The sequence below is a fragment of the Camelina sativa genome, chromosome 9, assembly GCF_000633955.1.
Source record: "Camelina sativa cultivar DH55 chromosome 9, Cs, whole genome shotgun sequence".
NCBI lineage: Eukaryota > Viridiplantae > Streptophyta > Magnoliopsida > Brassicales > Brassicaceae > Camelina > Camelina sativa.
In genome coordinates, this window is record NC_025693.1 from 8,910,017 (window position 1) to 8,930,722 (window position 20,706).

The following is a 20,706-nucleotide window of genomic DNA, read 5'->3' on the forward strand; positions in this document are numbered from 1 at the left end:
ATCCTAATCTAGTTAAAATAATAATAATGGAGTTAACTTCCGTTAACACTTAAACGACCGTCGTTTTTTTTAAAAAGAAAACTTAGACAAAATAAAAACAAATATGGGATTCGAACCGGTTCCCTAAAAGATGTTTTCCATGTAGCCATATCCAGTTAAGCTACATTGATTAATTGACAAATAGAGAAACGCATATATTTATATTGTTAATACAAAATCTTTAAACTAAAAGCACTAAACCATTTCTTCGATTTACGGATACGGTTAGCTGGTTCTCGGCAACATTGGAACTTACTCAATATCGTTCTCTTTTTCTCTCGTCTATATACATACATATATATTTATATATATACAGACGAGAGAAAAAGAAAACGAGAGTGGAGGGAAAGAGCAAAACAATGAAACACTTCTTATTGTTATTTATCTTCTCTTGTTACAATTTTTCTCACGTAGATAACCTCTATATATAGTGGGAAGGAAAACATGATGACTCGTACATTTGTTAAAGACACAAAGATACGTATACGAGTGTTGTTGACAAATGGTGATTAAGTGTTTCATCACAAAGACATGTATTGCATATAATAATAAGTGTCACTGAGGTGGAAGACACATGTAGTGATGGATAATCACATTTATTTTATAACACTCCCCCATGAGTATCCATTACTAATAATGAGTTATGCACTGCCTCATTAAAAACTTTGTCACGGAAAACCCCTTTCGGATAAAAACCATAACGAGGAAAAAATAGTACAGTGACATAAACTCCCCCTGCAACAGAGAGTCATATTCTCTTCATAAGTTTTCTAGATGACTCATATCAATCATTCTCTTGATTCTTCTGATCTAGTCGATATATGACAAAGATTTTGAAAAGAGATAGGCCTTCCCCATTGACATTTTCCTTTAAGGTTGATATTCTGCGTGTTATTTACTGCCTCGTTAAAAACCTTGTCATGGAAAAATCCAGCAGGATAAAAACCATGATAAGGGAAAAATGAGAGCAGTCACGCGAATCATCATATTCTCCCCCTGGAAGTATCATCTTCAAAAGATGCATTTTGATCTCTGAAGATGCATTCTGAATGAGGTAGTCGGAAGCACCTTTATAAATAACTCTGCTACATTGTTACTTGAGTTGATGGACTGGCTATCAACTTTTTTGTCCTTCTTGAATTCTTGAGTGTAGGAGAAAAATTTTGGAGGAACATGTTTTCTCTTGTCGCCCTTGGTGTAACTTCCTGTAAATTGGGCAACATATCCAACGATGTCTTCAAACAATGTTGCTATAGTTACTATCTTGCTTGCTTCTTGCATATCTTCGGGCATAAATCTGAGCCATTACAAATTCTTGACATGCTTCATGAACCATAATAATTTTGGTATGCTTGAACAAGCGACGACCAAAGTCTGTCACTAAACTCCACGAAGTCGTTGATTTGTGATACATCTTTATATGTAACGATACAAATCTTCCATCTGCAAAACCAACTAAACCAAACTCAAGGGTTCCAAAATATAATAATCCCAAGTTAATCATACCTTTGCAATAGCAGATATGTTTTAACTCATATCAAAATCTACTCATAGGGAATGAGTCATATGCTGCAAAGAGATTAATAGTAAATGCTATGTACAATTCATAAAATATATAAATGCTCGTCAGCAATTTAGTATGGTCTTTCATGACCATGTATGTAGCCTACTTTGATGATGTTTAAATAATCATGTTTACGAGTTCTCGAGAACATAATTATGACATCATATATCTTTCGGAGTAAGCTCTTCAAGCATTCTGTGAGGCGTATTCCAAGTCATTCATATAGCATCTTTGTTTGATAATATAGGGTATTTTAACAAAACATGGCGTGACACACCATTTTGTTATATATCATTATACCCTTCTGATGCTTGGACCAATAGTCCAAAAATTACTAGTCTTTCATACGAGTTTAATATAGACTTAATTACCTCTTTATTGGCCAATATATATCTCTATACGCTCACAAGCAGAGATTTATGATCCTCATTAATCACATTGCGCGATAAAACATTTTTATTGTCGACATGTATGTCTTTGGTTCCATATTTCCCGTAATGACATGGTTAATCAAGATCTCTTTAATCATTATATAAATGATTTTATTCAAATACCTTATTTCGTTATTAACCATGTCAATCCGTTTTTCTGCTCCTCTTTTGAGAGTATAAACCTCTTTTTAATTTGCTCATTTTTTCGAGGATTTTATTTATCTTAGGAACCAAAGTAGTCTATCACATTTCTTATGTGTCATAGACTTAGTATATCATCCGTCAGAGATATATTTTTATTGGAGCATTTCTAGCTAGGATGTGAGATTTCTTGGAACTACAAGTTCATATTCATTTATGCGAGGCTCAATATGAAATTCCATCCATCAGCTTTTTGCATTTGATTTGCAATATATTTTTTGAATAGTGATCTATTGAACTTTTAAACTTTCAAGTTCATATTCATTATATTTATTTGTTCAATGATCTCAAACTATTCGATGATTCTCCCACAATGATCGAGAAGTTTATCATCTAACATGATGATATGAAAATCTTGCAATAAGCACATCTCTCATAAGATGGCTTTCACAATATTAGAGCGGAGACTCATCTCCCGCATCTATATATCTCATCCTCCATGGATGATATTTTTATGCGGTGTGGGGGAGCATTTTAAAATATATATCACACACCCATAAGATTCAAAATGAAAAATATTTGATCGCCACCCATGAATACATAACATGGGAGAAATCTTTCTTTAGAAATTGTTGGCCTCATATATAATATTGACTACATGCAAAACTGCATGTTCCATGTTTTGACATGGAGATTAAATCACCATGAACCGTTTTGCAATCTCTTGGGGTTGGGCTGCGAACGATTCATTACATCTCATTTCAAGATGAACATCACGTATGTTCCACTTTATCAAATTCAACATATATATGTGATAAACTATAGGATATGATTTCACCAAAAGTTATATCGTTCTGGGGTGTCAAACTCACCAAATTTTATCACTTATGTCGATGTGGGATTCTTTTAATTCTCTCCCTTGAGATGATAACTCTTGGAGTTCATTCATCTCGTACTGAATCCTACTTTAGGATCAACAAGATAACAAATTCGTTCATGTGTATTATCTTAGATCCTTATAAAAATGTCAGACTAGTATCATCCCCTCTCAATATGATGACTTTCAAGTCCATTCACTTTTGACCAAATCTAATGTTTTAGATCTGTTATATTGGGGGTCTAATTTAAGGGAGTATAAAGAAATCTACATCATATATATACAATGAGCTTGTTAATCGAAAAGGATGGTGAACGGGCCAACATTATATGATTCTGGAGACATAGTCTACCACATAATTAAGGAGGAGGTATACAACCATCGACTTCATAAATAATAAATTTAAATAAACTAACAGAAATTCATAAACGACTTCATAAAACAACTTTTGTTTCTCTAAACAAAATCTACTGGGATGGCTTGACCGATAACACAATGCTTGAAGCATTAGGTAAATTCATATTTACTATCATTTTGCCTTTTTTTTTTATGATGTAATCATAGACATGCGTATCTCCAATATGGTCAAACTTGTGATACCATATTTATATATAGCCTCAACATAATAATCTATTTCTTTTTATATAATATATTATGATTATTTTTTCCTTACATTTTAAGATAAATTTTGTTATATTTTTGATAAATTTATTATATTTAATATTATCTATTTATTTATTTATTGTTATATTGTTGATAAATTGTAATAGTACCCACATGATCATGTTCATATGGATTCAGAGCCGGCCCAAGTTAATTGGATGCCTAAAGCGGAAAAATATTTATTCACCATTAAACATAGTTAATTTTTTTATTGAAAAACATGCATTTGGAGGGTTCGAACTCAGCAACCTTGTATGTAAATGAAGGTGCTGACCACTGTACCACAACAACTTTTTGAAAAATGATGCCCATAAATTCTACTATATTATATGCTGCCTAAAGATTTTGCTTTACCTGCTTTAGCTATGGAGCAGTCCTGTATGGATTTGATGTGTTGTTGTACTTAAACCATTGTAACACCCATGAACCAGATTTTGGGTTTTAGGTAAAGTTGTCGATCAACACCTTATGCGAACAGGTTAATCAGTTCGATTTTAATTATCTGGTTTGCATGGTTGGTTAAGAGAAACCCTAAGACTCGAGTTTTAAGGAGATAACCCGACTTCCCAAGTCTTTTAGCCGCTTTTGACACGTTCCAAAGAGAAAAAGAGAAGAGAGAGAGTTTTCCAGTGAGTGTTCTTGAGTTTTCTGGAGATCCTTGTCTTTGTTGGTGAGTTTTCTTCCTGGAGAGTGTGGATCTAAAGCTAGGGACATGTGGGGAAGGTTGCTGTGGTGCTAGCTTCGTCGTTTGGGTTTAGATATCCCTGTTTTGCAAAAGTGAGTGCATGACCATGGTTTATCTAAGCTAAGATCTCTGTTTCTGTGACTTTGTGTGATGTGTGATTGATTTCTTTGGGTGTTTCTGTGTTTTTCGTGACCTTTATGGCTTTGATTTACTTCTAGGAATGCTTGGGACGCATGAAAAGTGTTTGGAGGCAAGATTTGGAGCTTCTGATCGTAGAGAATCGATGCTCAGCATTATTGGGCGACACCAGGAAGGCTTTGGCGAGTGTTGGACGACACCATGTAGGAAAACCTAAGACTCGAGTAAGTTGTGGCTTTGGTGAGCAATGGAGATGTGGGCTCATCTTGTATTAGCTTCAAGTCGGTTTTGGCTTTGCATAAGGAGAGATCTACGAATCCGGCGATAAAGCCACCGAAAACCGACCACTGAAGCTAATACAAGACGAGCCCAGATCTCCATTGCTCACCAAAGCCACAACCAACCAGAGAAAGAAAAAGACGCTTGAAGAGGCACAAAACCCAGATCCGCCAAAAGAACTACTTGGTCGATGCTTTCCTCAAGCAATCGAACCAAGATGCCTCCCATGGCCACCCACAAGCACCTCTCTAATGCCATGTGCCTGACTATCACTGGATCTACCAACTAGAGCATATCGGAGAGAAGGACTGCTGCTACTTCCAGAGAAAGACACGACGACGAGAAGGCCACTAAGAAAGAAAGAAGAAAGAGAGGGAGCCCTCTGTGGTGCCAGTAGGGCGAACCGGAGAGGCAAGCAGCGGCTTAGATCTAGGGTTATTTTTAAGAAAGAAGGAGGAGCGACTAGATACAAAAATTATTTTCTCTTAAGAAAATTTTATTAGTATTTTTTATATAATCATCATAAGTTACAATGATATAAGAAACATTACAGGGAATTAATATGATCCATGACATAATAATACAATTTCTATCATCATCATCGTTATTACATAATTTTTGTAGTCACCAGTAGTCACATAATAATTAATATCTTGAACTTCCACAAGAAGGATAAGGAATACCACAAAATCCTAAAGCAGCGTGAGCTTGCGGGGAGGTGACTAATTGCTTGAAAGCTGGGTTTTTAATGAAATCACAAAAACATGGTTGTTGTGCTTTTAGTTTCCTGCAGCACTCTGCTGACGGTGGAGTTCCAACAATTATTGTTGGTACACATCCTGTGATCTCAATTTCAGTGCAAGGCGGTTTCACGGAATTTTCAACCATAGATGATTTAATCGTGGCTAGAGATGACATGAGGACCACAACAAATGTGATGCATACTAGTGTTGTAAACTTCATTGTCTTCTTCTTTTCAGTAATTCCAATACTTTTTCTGTGTTTAAAGAGTGTACTTGGGATGTTTAGTTTATGTTTTTAGTAGTCAATTTGTAAATATATATATAGATGAGGAGGATCTGAAATGTGAGAGTGTGAATTGAATGTGTGAATTATGAGTATATTTCTAGTCAACAAAATAAATTAGAAAACATCAAAATAGATAAGCAATACCATATAATGTGAGTCAATTTGGATTTTTACTATAATAGTCTTTTTTGGGCTTAAATTTAGAATATTACCAAAAATAAAATTTTCTTTGGTGCATTCTTTCAAAATTCTTACCCTCTATTTACCCGTTTAAACTCAAGGAGTATGAATTTGGATCCCATTTGTTCAAGATGTTTCTAAGCAGATGAAACCATAGATCACATTCTCTTCTATTGTCCACAAGACAAACAAATATGGGAACATTCTAATATACCAATTAATCTGTTACTCTCTACGTCTTTTAATAGTGAACAATTCATTACCACCTTCTTGGAAATGCAATATACAGACGGTCTTCCTCCAAACACACAAATGATACCTTTCTCGCTACTTTGACATATTTGGAAGTCTCGAAACAATTATATATTCAATACTATTCGAGAAAAACCAATAAATGTTGTTCAGCGTGCAAAAGGAGACGTCGTGGATTGGCACAATCATAATCCTCATACAAGCCATCAACGATCTCAAATACACCAACACCCATGTACCTATTAGCAAAGACCGACACATCAATATTGAAATGTAATTATGATGCAGCTTATGATCATCACACTACACAAGCAAAAAGAGGCTGGGGTTCATTGATTCTTGGAACTGCATTATCTCAACTTGATGCTGAAGCAAAATCACTTTTAGCGGCCATACAACAAACATGGATAAGAGGAATTACCTCTGTTTGCTTTGAAGGAGACTTCTGAAGTATTAACAAAAATCTTAAACAATCAACACATTGATATTACAGTGAAGAATATTATTCGAGATATCATAAGCTGGGCCAACAAGTTTCATGAAATTCTGTCTGTTTTCACAAAGAGATGTTTGTTTTCAAGTGGGAACCGCATGATTTTCACTTGCCATATAAGGGTTTTAAGAATGCAAGGAAGAGGTCCGTCTGATTCGTGACGATGTGGATCAATGCGAGCGAGTATTGATATACAGTAGAAGGTACCTAAATAAATATATTGTTAACTGAAAAGGAAATCAGAACTCCATGACAGTAGATTTTAGTCGTTGATGGTCGTCAAATGGCCAACTGTAGTAAACTTACAACATTTTATTTTTCTTGTTTTTTTTTTTGGTGTAAATGTTAAGAATAGTAAACAACATATACCAAAAGGAGGTAGTGTTAGTAAGGACATGGCAGTGAGCCTAACTTGTTTCATCCCATAGTGATGGGATCATCTACCCTACGCTCTCTAGTCATTTGATGTTCTAACAAATTCAAAAATCGTTTATATTTTCATGAACGTATATTTGTATCACGCTGTAAATATTCTTTGTACCAAGGTTCTCAATCTGAAATCCTTTGTACCAAGGTTCTCAATCTATTACTAAAATGCGACATCAACAAAAGAAAAGTATATATCTCCATCATTAACAGAGAACATATCTAAGAAGACATCAAGTAATTTACATGACGAATCCTATCCAGGAAAAAAGAAGCAAGCAAACACAATAAGAAAGGTGGTCTTCTCCGGAAGCATACACATCTAAAAGTTTCTGAATGCTTACTGAGGCAACTCAAGATCAGGTCTCCGATCAAATGCATCACTAGTAGAATCATCTGGAAATGCGTCTGGATATGTAGCAAGAATCTTACTTTTGATGCTCCTAAAAGACAAGAAAAGGACTCATGAGCCACATACGAAGAATCTAAATGCTCTTAATTCAGAACTAACTGTAAAACGGATACAGCATCAGAAGAAGAAAGGGGAGCATACCTTAGTTTCAAGAAAATGTAATCGAGGTCTGCTTTCATTGATTTCAAAAGACGGGTGTTTCTAGCGAACTCCAACGATACATCAGCAAAGCAATTCTCTGCAAAGTCATTGTAGTGTGCAAGAACCGCATTGCTATCTTGTAGCCTCCCTAATCTACCAAAATTTGCACACAAGGATTCATCAATAACCATCATCACACAACATACTGAGTTCTTCATATAAACCAACTCAACAGAGAATTTAAAAAAAAAAAAAAAAAGATTATTCAAACATACATGAGATGCTGCAAATGTCTGAGTGAATTGAGATCTTCTGTCTTGACAAGAGTTTTAAATTCTTCAGATACTTCTTGTGAAGCTGCTCTTATGGACTCTTCCATCTCTTTAGTAACCTTTTAATTAGACAAGAGCAAAATTAATTACATTAGGTAATCAGTAATTAATATCTCTAATCAGCAGACAGACACAGAACTGAACAAGAGATTCCAAATTGCTCAATACATGCCTAACCAAACATTTCACAGATTGCATCAAAATTGTTTACAAAATCGAGTTTCTCTTATCACAGAGATTCAAAGTCTCAAGGAACCAAATCGAAATCATAGATCTCAAACGAATTCGAAAACTGTTCAACTCACAGAATCGGCTCTCACTTTTGTTGTACCCCAACGGACGATTATAGCTAGACTTCGAGATCCGGGGTTCAATCGGACTTCAACATTTTCGATTATCGAAGCTTTTTATTTTAACTGTTTTCTACGATTTGGTGTAGTGAGTGATGGGCCTCGTGATGGGCTAATGAGTCTGGTGCTGGGCTGGCTTTAAAATTTGTTAATATTTATGGTTTAACTATAATAAATCTTCCTCATATTTATGGTTATGTATGCTTGTAACAAGATAAATTTTTTATTTCACCATAAAGAAAAAAAGACTAGAACATAATAATAATCCTAGTCATTACATATTAATTATTTTTCTAGATATAGTGAGGTTTTCAACAAATAGGAAAAGGAATATTACAAGCTTTGTAGGTTTTGCGAGCATTTGGAGAATTAAAAAGAGCTTGTGACCACTCGCCTTTTATGAATTCACATAAACACGGTTTGTATTCTACCATTACTTGACAGCAATGTGCGACTGGTTGGATTAAAGGATTGGTTAAGGGTAGTAAACATGGTACAATAACATTCATTACAACGCATATCAGTTTCTCTTCGATCGGATTCGGACCTTCAACTATTGTGGTGGCTCTGATCAACGTTGGAGACAGTTGGATTACTATCACCAGTACGAGCATTACCAATGTTGTAAACTTCATGTCTTGCAATTTTCTTTTTTTTTTTTTTTGTAAGAATATTGAGACTTGTTTCGGTTTTTTTAATTGCTGGCAAAACTGATTATATATAGATGGAAACGTAAATGCATATCATGTTTATGGGTGGCAATGTGGCATGCGTTGATTCTGTATAATAATTTATAAGATTACCTAAATAACTAGAAAATCAAAAGAATTAAATTGCTTTGGCACTCTATGGCCCTGATTGGTACAAGATTTTTAACATTTAAAAAAAAATTAAAGTCTTGGATATCATTTATTTGCCAATCATACTTTTTGACTTTTAACCTTTTTAAAGCTTTGTAAGTCACTTTTATTTTTTCCTTCTTTGTTTTCTCAGATTTTTTAAAATGTCAAAACCAGGCTTTAAAATTGAACAAATATAAAACTTTACTTTTTTCTCTCCAATTATACTTTAAAACTCTCCAAAAGTTTATATATAAATTTTTCATAAATTATTTTTACACATTAATTATTCTTATTTTTTCTCCTTTTTTAAGATCTATTTCAATAATTATTATTTTTATTTTCATCATCATCATTAATATCATCATTTTAATATATTTTAATAATAAAAGTAACAACTTCAGTTTTAAAGTGTTTGTTACCAATCAAATTCTAACAGTTAAAATTTCTACAGTCAAAGCATCTACATCCAAATTCTCTACAACTAAAATTTTAAAGTTAAAATCTTTACAGTTACCAATCGGGGCCTATATATAGTCAAATAACGTTTAATGCACATGATCTGATTTATGGAAATTCACTTTAAGATGTTATCTATAGGTTTAAATATGTTGTGCAAAAAGGATTTAAATGTTTCCGAGAATATAAATAAATTGATATATATATTTGATATTTGATTTTTAGTCTTTGGGATATTTTCTTTTGTACGTAATTTTAGAGGTATTTATGAAATAAATTATATATCCCTAAATCTTAAGGGAATTATTTAAAATGTCTCTTTTCATACTAGTTTCTAAATAAAATTATCCAAAATGCTTCCAAAGTTTTAAATATACTCAAATAAGTGTGTAACCTTATAAAAGCACACACAAACTATCTTTATAAGTGAACTTTTCTTTTATAAATATCCTATAAATACTGTGTAACTACTTTCTAAAAACCTTATAAAACATTGTAAAACCTTCTAAATTACATTGTAATTTTTTATAAGAACTTAATAAGACTTTGCAAAAACTTTGATCGATTCTCCAACTAACAGTTATCATCATTCAAGAGGTACATTCTAAATCTTATTGAAATTTATAAATTTTTCATAGATCGAGACTCCAAGTAGCAGTTTTTCATCAAGAAGTACCTTTTAAACCTTATAAAACTTTATAAACTCTTAAGATTTAATTAATGATATTTTTGAAAATAGACAGCTAAAAGGACTATTTTTGAAAAGAGAGAACTCAAAATAGCATTTTTAAAAAATTATCCTAAAACTCGAAAGCTTAGGTCTATTTGCTTCGAAACTTGGATTTTCTGCCAATTATTGAACAAGAATAATGGGTTTTATTCTTTTCATGTACATTAAAATCTACTCCCTCTGTTTCAAAATTATAAGTTTTTTTTTGGCTAAAAGCACAAAGATTAAAAAAACAATAAACATTGTATCATTTAACCAAATTCAACCGGTAGAAAAAAAATACTGCAGAATTTAAATAGTCAAAAATTATTAAATTAATATAAAAAGTATATAAGAACTTTTAAAAAATCTTATAAAATAGAATAAAAACAAAAAGCCTAAAAGATCTTATATATTAGAACAGAGGGAGTAATAGATATCCTGTCCAACAATCATCACATGTCTCAGACCTATTTGCTCCTTTTGCAAGAAGCGCTGTCCATACAAAGTAGCTAGCTCTCCAACTTTCTGGATCAATATCCTGTTCCACTTCTTTTATTGATGCTAAGGAGTTAAGTTGGATGGCCGAATTTTGTGAAATGGAGTTCTGATGCACATATATACAATGTTTTTAAGTCATGTTATGACATGTATAATGTGTCTGATATAAAATTGGCATCACAGGGGGAATAAGACTGTTAGTATAAAACTGTTAATATAAAATTGGGAACAATAGTGTGTATATATATATATATATATGCAAGTTAGGAAAATATGAAATTGTAAGCATGACGTAGATGAAGCCTTAAACAGCTAAGTTATGTACACATGATCAAACCTTAAAAAACCATCAAAAAGAGGAAATGATAGTTACTATTACAGTAGAGTTTAACTTAGAATCCAGGTATATAAAAGTAACCCGGCAAAGTAAACACTGCACCCACATATTATATTGTGTTCTCTCTACTATTACAAACCATTAAACATGAAAGAAAAAAAAATGTCCGAACAAATGGTTAAAAGCTTCAGATCACACGGAGCTCTGTCAGAAAGGCAGCGCATAGATCCAGGAAGAGAAACTGAGGACCATTAACTCTCTGGATATCCAGCAAGTACTTCTCTTCGCGAGCTTTGTATAGCTGTTTCAAAATCAAAAGCGAACTCAGAAAAGTGTAAAATATGTGACCACTGTTGTTTGAAAACAGTTAGTTCAAGTTTTAAGGATAGTTTTAGTGTCTGTCCTAGCTGGTTTAGTTTTGCTGAACCACTAGGAAAACAACCAAGTAACCTAAATACTATTGGGATATAACAACAGCTCGATTCTAAGAACTTAAAACCTTTGAACGGTTCATATTCCTTTAACAAACCGAACTGGGCTGTTGTTTTTCTTTCTCCTACGAATCTTGTAGTTACCTGAAGTTCAAATTTGATGACAGTGGGTGAACTCATGGCACAGTCATCCTCAATGATGCTGGATTCATCTCTGAAGTGCAGCTGATTGTTGACCATAGTATTCTGACCATCAGCAGAACCAGGAACCCATCGACATTTCATGTTGTAGTGCCCAATCTTCTTCCAACACACATTGAGTTCTTGAAGAGCTTTCAAAACTTCGTTCATGATTTCACGAGGATGCGCATGGGACTGTTCAAAATAGTATGGTAACAGATTGATTATCGATTTGGGTATGTAGAGGTAAAGAGTACTCATTCAAAACAAGATAACAAATTTTAAGATACCAAATTTCCAAATAACTTGATGTGTCTGGCAAGACGAAACATATAACTAAGGGGGGTGTATTCAACTTGATATTTTAAGTGATTTGTGTAAAAGTTACAAATCCTATGTTATTCAATCATGAATTTTAAAAACTCTCCTGAAATCTACTGTTATTGAACTGATGATTTAAAAATCTACTTTAAAATCCACTGTTATTCAAAACAGTTTGTGGATTTGGATTTTAATAAGTTTTAGGGATTCTGGAGGATTTGAGAGGATTTGTTTAGTTAAAAATACAGAAATCCAAATCTCATGGTTTTAGGTGGGATTTGAAAGAAATTTCCTATAAATCATATCAACTTCCCTAAAATCTATAGAAATTCCAAATTTACTAAATCCCATCAAATCCTCAAAATCATTGGATTTCATTCAACAAGTTTATGATGAGGAACAAACCTGAAGTCCAAGAGCCCATTTCCGGTCAACTGGGACCTGTGATCTTGCTCCCAACCCATAGTGGTCCACCTGTGCAGGAACCCAGTGGCCTACAGGTGAAGCAGCCGCTTCAGGTGTGCGCATAGGATTCGAACCACTGTCCTAGATGAGTCAAGTTGAAAAGGTGAAAATATTAGTAGAAAGCCACAGCAAGACCTTGGGGTTGACCAGCTGACTATATCATGTCATAAAAGAGTTAGGCTTTCTGTGGCCCTTTCAAGATTTAAATGTTTGAAAGCTATCCACTGGGAGAAAAGAGAAACACGTACTGTTGTCTCCTGAAACTCGGATTCAAGATAGCCACTTGGGACACGGAACCGGTTGTCCAATAACAGATAGTATGTAACAGTGGCCTGAGACAAGTAGGAAGTGGCATTTCAGTGACTACTGGAAACTAGTTTAATGGAACAAAAGATTACAGAATAGAAACTACATACATCGTTTTGTATTCTGTTGCGAAGAGATTCCATGACCTGGTTTCTGTCAAATCCCAAGTTAAGCACTTCTTGAATTATCTCCTCATTGATCTGGAAAATAAAGGAGAAGTTGTTACTATTACCGCAAGTGACTCTTTTAATTTCTAAATGGCGCTAAAACCAACCTTTTTAGCCTGCTCTACTGTATCTGGTGGAGAAACAGCAAGATAACGAGGAAGATGAGTCTGGAACCAACGGTGTTGGCGGATCTCAGGAATGGTGATTCGTTTCACTGGGTCAACTATAAGCATCCTTGGGATCAGGTCTCTAGCCTCAGATGATAAATGGCTTGGAAGAGTGTAAATCCCACCCTAAAGAGAAATTAACACCTTGGATTAGTTGCTTCACATAAATATGAATCCAATTGAGAAGGGTCTTTGAGCTGAATCAAAGTAAAATGTACAATACCTTTATTTTCTTGAAAAGGTTGGGAATGTTTTCATCATCAAATGGAAGAGTACCACACAACAGAGCATACAATATGACTCCGCAACTCCATACATCTACTTCAGGTCCAGCATATAATTTACCTGATATAACCTGCAACAAGTAGTAAGAAGAGGTGATTCAGATCAAAAGAAAGCGAAACGAGACATAGGTAATAAAGAGCTCGGTAACTCTACTAAGATGAATACCTCGGGAGCAGCGTAGTTGGGGCTTCCACAGCTTGTCTTTAGAAAATGACCATCCCGCATGACATTACTAAGACCAAAGTCTGCAATCTTAATGTTGCACCTCGAATCCAGTAGTAAATTCTCAGGCTTCAGATCTCTGTGGACAACCATATTACGATGGCAATACTCAACACCAGATATTATCTGCTCAGATACAAGTCAAAAGCTATCAACACTCAAAACTCATAGAAGACAATGTTACGCTACAAACACACTGGTTGTAGTAAGAGAAAACAAACCTGCTGGAAAAAGTTGCGAGCCTCATCCTCTTGTAATCTGCCTTTTTCTACAATATAATCAAAGAGTTCTCCGGACTTGACATACTCCATCACAACATAAATGTCACTTGGTGTCTCAATCACCTCATATTGCCGAATGATATGAGGATGCATAAACAATCTGAGAATTTTGATCTCCCTTCTCACTGTAAAAGAAGAAATATACATACATTAAGATAAAACGAAACAGATCAAACCGTTTAAAACCTCAAATATACATATCCTCTCTCATGCAATAGGAAGAGATATTAAATTATCAAAGGCAAAACTCATTTTGTTAAAGAAACCTCTCAAGCTACAACAACCTAACAGTACATTTTGTATACCTTTCTCTTCCATTTCCATGTTCTTGATCTTACGGCGATTGAGGATTTTAATAGCAACCTTGTGGCCAGTGACAACATGCTCAGCTATTTTCACCTTCCCAAAAGATCCAATTCCAAGAGTTTTACCAAGCTTGTAATTCGGTAAAATCGATTCCACTCCATTATTGCCAAATCTATTCGATGAATGATCCATTTCCTGCCCCACAAATTCCAACATAATAAAAAGCTAGTATTAAGAAGCTCAATTTCATTTCATCAAAACTAATTAATCTAAACCAAAACTGTAAGCTTGTAACAACAACATACACCGACATAAACTACTAGTAATGGTCAGGTGGTTTTACTCTGAAACCAAACCACAGACTTACAAAGCAAACACAAAATCAAAGGTAATTATTTGAGAATTAGCAGACCAATTTTGGGTTTAGAAGACGAAATTGATAAACTTTTAACAAACCCCAGAAAAAAAGTCAATTTACCTAAAAAAGCTTCTTAATTTCGCAAACCCTCTTCGAGCAGATCCCAGAATCAAAAAGCCCAGAGAACTTATTGAAACAAAGGGCGAAGCAATAGGGCAGAAACAAGAGGAGAATCTGATTTATAGAGAGAGAGAAGAGAGAGAGAGGGGAATCGTGGAGTAATTAATAATCAGAAGAAGAAGAAGTTCTTGGGGAACTCAGATTCCAAGTCGTATGTGACGCAGAGCTGAGTCAGGTACTTTGGTCCTTGATGGGGTGATCTCAGAGTAAAATTGGTAATGACGAAGAATCAAGAACCCAGATTAAACATTTATTGCAATTGCAAAAGCCCTTTAATTAGGGCCATTTCTGTTTTTCTTTGGAAAAAAATTAGTTTTCTGTTTTTTTCTTTTTGTTTTTTAGGTTTTTTTGATAATTTTCTAAGAGCATCTTGCAGCCCATATCACCAATTTTTTAATTCAAAACTAAGAAATTCTATTTTGGAATTGGGTTTTACTCCAATCCTACTTCATTTTTAAGTAAAAAGTAAAAATATCCAAATTGTAGTGTAAAATGAAATTAGAGGTTTCCAAATATAGAGAAAAAAAATAGAAATCTCTATTTTGGAGATGAAATTAGAGATGAATCAGAGTAAAATTGACTTCAAACTCTATTCTGAAGATGGAAATAGAGATGAGTTAGAGATGGTCTAATACATCAAACAAGAATTACATGAATAAATTATTTGATAATACCATATTTTTAGTTTTTACTATTTTTGAATATTTTGTATTCAAAATAAAATTAATAACATAAAAGAGACATTAAAACGAATAGAACTAATAAAAATTAGGGAGATTCTCGAAAATAGCACCAAAATAAGTTTTTTCCAAACTTAGCACAACATCTTTAAAATTCCAAAAATAGCATCAATTAATATTTTAAAATTAAACCCTAAATTCAAAATACTAAACCATACCCCTTAGAACTATACCCTAAATGTGAAATTGAGAACCCAAACATAAAAAAAAAAAAAAAAAAAAANAAATTATGTTTTTTACCAAAAAAAAAAAAAAAAAAAAAAAAAAATCTAAAAATTAATTTAAATATTTTAATGTGTGAAATAGTGCTATTTTTGGAAATTTAGGAATGTGTGCTATAGTTGTTTATAAAACTTGTTTTAATGCTATTTTAGGGTATTTCTCTAAAAGTTATAGGATATAAGTAAATAAAAATATATCGATGTAAAATATATATATCAGTAAAACAAAAATTATATAAATAAACTTTCAAAAAATGAAAAAAATTGATTAAAAGACATAGAAATGAATACTTTTTATCTTGTTATAGAAACATAGAAATGAATAGTTTCTATAAAAATAGACGAAAAAATCTTAAGTTATAGGTTTTCACGCTATTTCTCAATATGTGAACTCTATAAATTACGAAAAAATCTTAAGTTATGGGTTTTCGTGCTATTTCTATACGTGAGAATATACGACACCTAAAAAGATCAAAGAAACCTATAAGGCAAAAAGTACAGAAAAAAAACATCAAAAGTGAATTGAGAGTAGCTCGCCGAATACGCTATCCGATGACTAGACCTTAAACACGCCTAGAATCATTTGAGTTCGGCCTCAACCACCTTTATAAGGGTTCTACGAGCATCTTTCTCTCCCTTATAATTCGCCGAGTTTTAGCTAAGTCACGACTTGTTTATAATAGAGATTCATCATTAACTGCCTTGAGATCATCCACAATATATTTGTTAGAGTCGAGCATCAACAACTCATTCGTATGTGAAACATAAAATTAAGTCTCTTAGAAGGTGTTAATTAACTGAGTTGTGTCGCTTTTATTTTTTGTCTTTTATTATAGATTTTGGTCAAAACTTGTGAATTGTGTTATGCTGTTTTAAAGGCAAAATTCATATGGGTTACTTACTGCCGGCAAGAAAGAAAGATGGCTTGACTCCCTACTAGGTATAAAAAAAAGAATAGTGGTTTACCATAATCCACCGAAGTAGTTCATTGATAAGATTCATCAAGCATACTATCGCAAGAATAAGTCAAAGGCCACGTCAGCTGAGGAGTCAACGGAGCTTAAGTGATGGAAGACTCGAGAAGAAAGAGGGGGTTTGCGGTTAGACTTGTTTAGAGTATATTAGCTGTTGCAACGGCACTGTGAAGGGATTATGTTAATTCTGGGTTTGTGATTCTCTTGCGATGTGCTAGAGATCTTGAGTGATGTGCTCAAGAGTGATCTATGTTGATCACACTCTCTCAGTTTAACATTCCGTTATTCGTTTGTATCTCTCACTCTCTATTACATTTCTCAGAGCAAATCAATACAAGTATTATTCAGTTTCATTGTTAGATTTATCTAGAATCTATCATTGGTGCGGCGATACTGGGTTGTTGCAATCGCGATGACGGAGAAGAACGAATCAGAGATGGTGGAACCGGAGAACTTCTCCGATAGTCCGACGGAGAACCTTATGCAATTTTTGCGCGGTGGCTACTACCGACTGATTCAATCGAAGACGGAACATGAAGATAAGATTCACTCATTGGATGCGACGCTTCAATCGGTGCTCAGCGCCTTGTCGCGAGTTGAAACTCACTTGGGAAACGACCGGAGCAACCTGAATTCTCATCTCCACCACCACGGGTAACAAATTCCTCTGATCCTTATCCGCGTAGTCACGATGATCGGAATCTACCTTTGGAGAATAGATCTAGCCTATTGCGTAAGATAGATATGCCAGTTTTTGATGGATCTCAACCGTATGAATGGTTATCCAAAGTGGAACGTTTCTTTCGTGTTGGTCGTTACTCGGATTATGATAAGCTCGATATGGTGGCATTGAGCTTGGAGGGTGATGTTTTGAAGTGGTTCAATTGGGAGATGAACCGTAGGGAGTTTCGTTCTTGGGAGGACTTTAAGAGGAGGTTGTTCTTACGTTTTGCGGAGTCAATTGAAGCTGATCCAGGCAATAGACTATTTGCCATTAAACAAACTGGTACCGTAGCAGCTTATGTAACTGAGTTTGAGGATTTATCTGCTCAGGTGCCTGGTTTAGATGATTCCCATCTAGAAAAGATCTTTTACAATGGGTTGAAACAAGAGATGAAGGAAGTGATTAAAATGAAAGAACCTCAAGGGATTGATTATCAGAAGGCAGCAGTATTACGTATGGAGTCTAGTTCATTCTGTCAACTAATCAGTGAAAAAGAAAACAGACCCCCAGTTCACAACAAGCAGTTTATCTCTCGCCCACCTACTACTTATCAAACAACTAAGCCCTTATTGTTAACTGGTGGTGCAGCTCAGACAACTCAACAAACAAATGTGGTGAAACAGGGTAATCAACCACGACAACGCCATACATCAGAGGAGTTAGATGCGATGAGAAGCAAAGGCATTTGTTTTAAATGTAAGGGTCGATATTCTCGTGGTCATATCTGTCCTTTGAAGGAGCTACAAATAATGACTGTTGTTGATGGATTAGAATTGGAAGTGATGGTTGAGGAGTTGCAGATCGATGAAACAGGGGAGATAGTTCAGACTCCAGAAGTGAGATGCTTATCTCTTAACTCTTTTCTCGGTCTTCATTCTCCAAGGACAACAAAAATGGTAGGCCTTGTTGGCAAGTGTAAAGTAGTGGTACTGTTGGATTCAGGAGCTTCACACAATTTTATTACACCATCAATGGTTAGTAAAGCTAAACTGAAACCACAGGCAGCAGGAAGCTTAGAAGTGTTGTTGGAAATGGTACTTATGTGCATGGTTCTGGTATCTGCAAGAGAGTCCAATTCCAGTTAGGAGGAGAAATTTTTGACAGTGATTTTATATCACTCGAAGTGGGTGGAGTGGATGTAATTCTTGGAGTTCAGTGGTTAGAGACATTGGGAAAATGTGAAGTGGATTGGAAACTACAAGAATGGTCCTTCATGTATAAAGGTAGAAGAGTTACCTTGTGGGGAGATCCATCTTTACATAATCCACCGTTGTCAAGAAAGGTTCTTGAAGCCCCAGTTCAACAATGTCTACTACAGGATGCTACGACAGAATTAAGTTCTGCGCAAGTTTGTACTGTCAATATGAGTGTTGATCCAATTATAAACAGGATCATTGAGAAGTTTTCAACAGTATTTGCACTTCCTGTGGGATTACCACCAATTAGGGGTCAGGAGCATAGCATTAACCTCAAACCTGGAGTACAGTCTATTATTGTTCGTCCATACAGGTACCCGCATGCCACCAAAGAAGTGATGGAGAGCATGGTTGGTGAAATGCTAGCATCGGGTATTATTCGTATCAGTAATAGCCCATTCTCTAGCCCAGTGCTATTGGTTAAGAAGAAAGACTTGTCTTGGAGGTTTTGTGTTGATTACAGGGCATTGAATCGAGCAACTGTACCGGATAAATTTCCCATTCCAGTCATTGATCAACTTCTTGATGAGTTGAATGGTGCAGTAATTTTTTCGAAGATTGACTTGCGTTCAGGATATCATCAGATACGTATGAAGGAAAGTGACATCATGAAAACAGCTTTTCGTACTTTGGAAGGTCATTACGAGTTCTTAGTAATGCCTTTTGGCCTTACCAACGCGCCGGCTACCTTCCAGGCATTGATGAACAAGGTTTTCAAACCATATTTGCGAAAGTTTGTCGTTGTGTTTTTTGATGATATTTTGATATACAGTAGCAGTTTGGAGGAACACGCGAAACACGTGGGGATGGTTTTGCAATTACTACAAGACAATTTGCTGTTCGCAAATCAAAAGAAATGTTTGTTTGGTGCAGCTCGTGTTGAATATTTGGGACACATTATTTCAAAGGAGGGTGTTGCTACTGACACAGTGAAGACAGAAGCGATGTTACAATGGCCTATACCTTCTAATATCAAACAATTGAGAGGGTTTTTAGGTCTGACAGGATACTACAGAAAGTTTGTTAAGGACTATGGGGTAATTGCCAAGCCTCTAACGGAGTTGTTGAAGAAGGACAGTTTCCAATGGAATCCGATAGCAGAAGAAGCTTTTAACAGATTGAAGAAGGCAATGTCAACAGTACCAGTGTTGGGGTTACCTGATTTTGAAAAAACTTTTATTTTAGAGACGGATGCTTCCGGTACAGGAGTTGGGGCAGTTCTTATTCAGAATAAAAGACCGTTAGCTTACTTCAGTCATGGGTTGACAACGCGTGAACAGTTGAAACCCGCTTACGAGAGAGAACTGATGGCTATTGTGATGGCAGTGTTGAAATGGAAGCATTATTTGCTAGGAAGAAAATTTGAGGTTCACACGGATCAGCGAAGCTTGAAGTTTCTGTTGGAACAAAAGGAGGTTAATATGGAGTATCAACGTTGGCTGACTAAGCTGTTGGGTTTTGATATGGACATTGTTTACAAACCAGGTGTAGAGAACAAGGTGGCAGATGAATTGTCAAGGATTCCTCATCAGATGCAAGCTTCGTTAGTTGCACTCACGGTTCCTTGTGCGGTACAGTTACATGACCTTTATAAAGAAATTGATTCTGATGAAGCCATACAATCTGTACTAAAACAGGTGAGGTCTGGTACTGGTCCTTTGCATTATCACATAGTGGAGGGTAGACTCTGGTACAAGCGTCGTTTAGTGATTCCACGGTCCTCTAAATTTCGTTCTCTGATTATGCATGAGTTCCATGATAGCAAAATGGGTGGTCACGCAGGAATCTTGAAGACCCTTAAGCGGATTCAAGCTTTGTTTCAGTGGACTGGGATGTACAAGGATGTTAAAGAGTGTTCTACCTGTCAAACTCACAAATACTCGACTTTAGCCCCCGCTGGATTGT

General features: G+C 35.0%; 3 protein-coding genes across 4 annotated transcripts; all 3 read right to left on the minus strand.

Annotated features, from left to right (window-relative positions):
* LOC104710762 (kxDL motif-containing protein 1-like) lies at nt 7,283-8,469 on the minus strand. Of its 2 annotated transcripts, none has more exons than XM_010427414.2 (4): nt 8,403-8,469; nt 8,026-8,141; nt 7,751-7,903; nt 7,283-7,640 (listed from the first exon to the last, which is right to left on the minus strand). In XM_010427414.2, the coding sequence occupies exons 2-4, from the start codon at nt 8,127-8,129 to the stop codon at nt 7,538-7,540; spliced, it is 360 nt and encodes a 119-aa protein (XP_010425716.1). In that variant the 5' UTR covers nt 8,130-8,141; nt 8,403-8,469; the 3' UTR covers nt 7,283-7,537. The 2 variants fall into 2 exon arrangements, with proteins under 2 accessions (XP_010425716.1, XP_010425715.1); XM_010427413.1 differs by having other exon boundaries at nt 8,388-8,469.
* Nucleotides 8,625-9,180, minus strand: LOC104710763 (non-specific lipid-transfer protein 2-like). Its single transcript, XM_010427415.2, has one exon. The coding sequence runs from the start codon at nt 9,065-9,067 to the stop codon at nt 8,744-8,746; it is 324 nt and encodes a 107-aa protein (XP_010425717.1). The 5' UTR covers nt 9,068-9,180; the 3' UTR covers nt 8,625-8,743.
* Nucleotides 11,258-15,261, minus strand: LOC104710764 (SNF1-related protein kinase catalytic subunit alpha KIN11). Its single transcript, XM_010427416.1, has 11 exons — nt 14,887-15,261; nt 14,408-14,603; nt 14,043-14,227; nt 13,765-13,947; nt 13,538-13,669; nt 13,255-13,440; nt 13,091-13,180; nt 12,923-13,006; nt 12,615-12,755; nt 11,853-12,083; nt 11,258-11,578 (listed from the first exon to the last, which is right to left on the minus strand). The coding sequence occupies exons 2-11, from the start codon at nt 14,598-14,600 to the stop codon at nt 11,465-11,467; spliced, it is 1,539 nt and encodes a 512-aa protein (XP_010425718.1). The 5' UTR covers nt 14,601-14,603; nt 14,887-15,261; the 3' UTR covers nt 11,258-11,464.

Bases quoted from the DNA above. Each gene is read 5' to 3' on its own strand.
- LOC104710763 (XM_010427415.2), bottom strand. From the start codon at position 9,067: ATGAAGTTTACAACATTGGTAATGCTCGTACTGGTGATAGTAATCCAA.
- LOC104710762 (XM_010427414.2), bottom strand. From the start codon at position 8,129: ATGGAAGAGTCCATAAGAGCAGCTTCACAAGAAGTATCTGAAGAATTT. The intron at 7,904-8,025 runs GTATGTTTGAAT...AAATTTTGGTAG, and splicing joins AGACATTTGCAGCATCTCAT to ATTAGGGAGGCTACAAGATA. The intron at 7,641-7,750 runs GTATGCTCCCCT...CTTGTCTTTTAG, and splicing joins TACATTTTCTTGAAACTAAG to GAGCATCAAAAGTAAGATTC.
- LOC104710764 (XM_010427416.1), bottom strand. From the start codon at position 14,600: ATGGATCATTCATCGAATAGATTTGGCAATAATGGAGTGGAATCGATT. The intron at 12,756-12,922 runs GTACGTGTTTCT...TGACTCATCTAG, and splicing joins CCGAGTTTCAGGAGACAACA to GACAGTGGTTCGAATCCTAT. The intron at 11,579-11,852 runs GTAACTACAAGA...ATTTTGAAACAG, and splicing joins TCATCAAATTTGAACTTCAG to CTATACAAAGCTCGCGAAGA.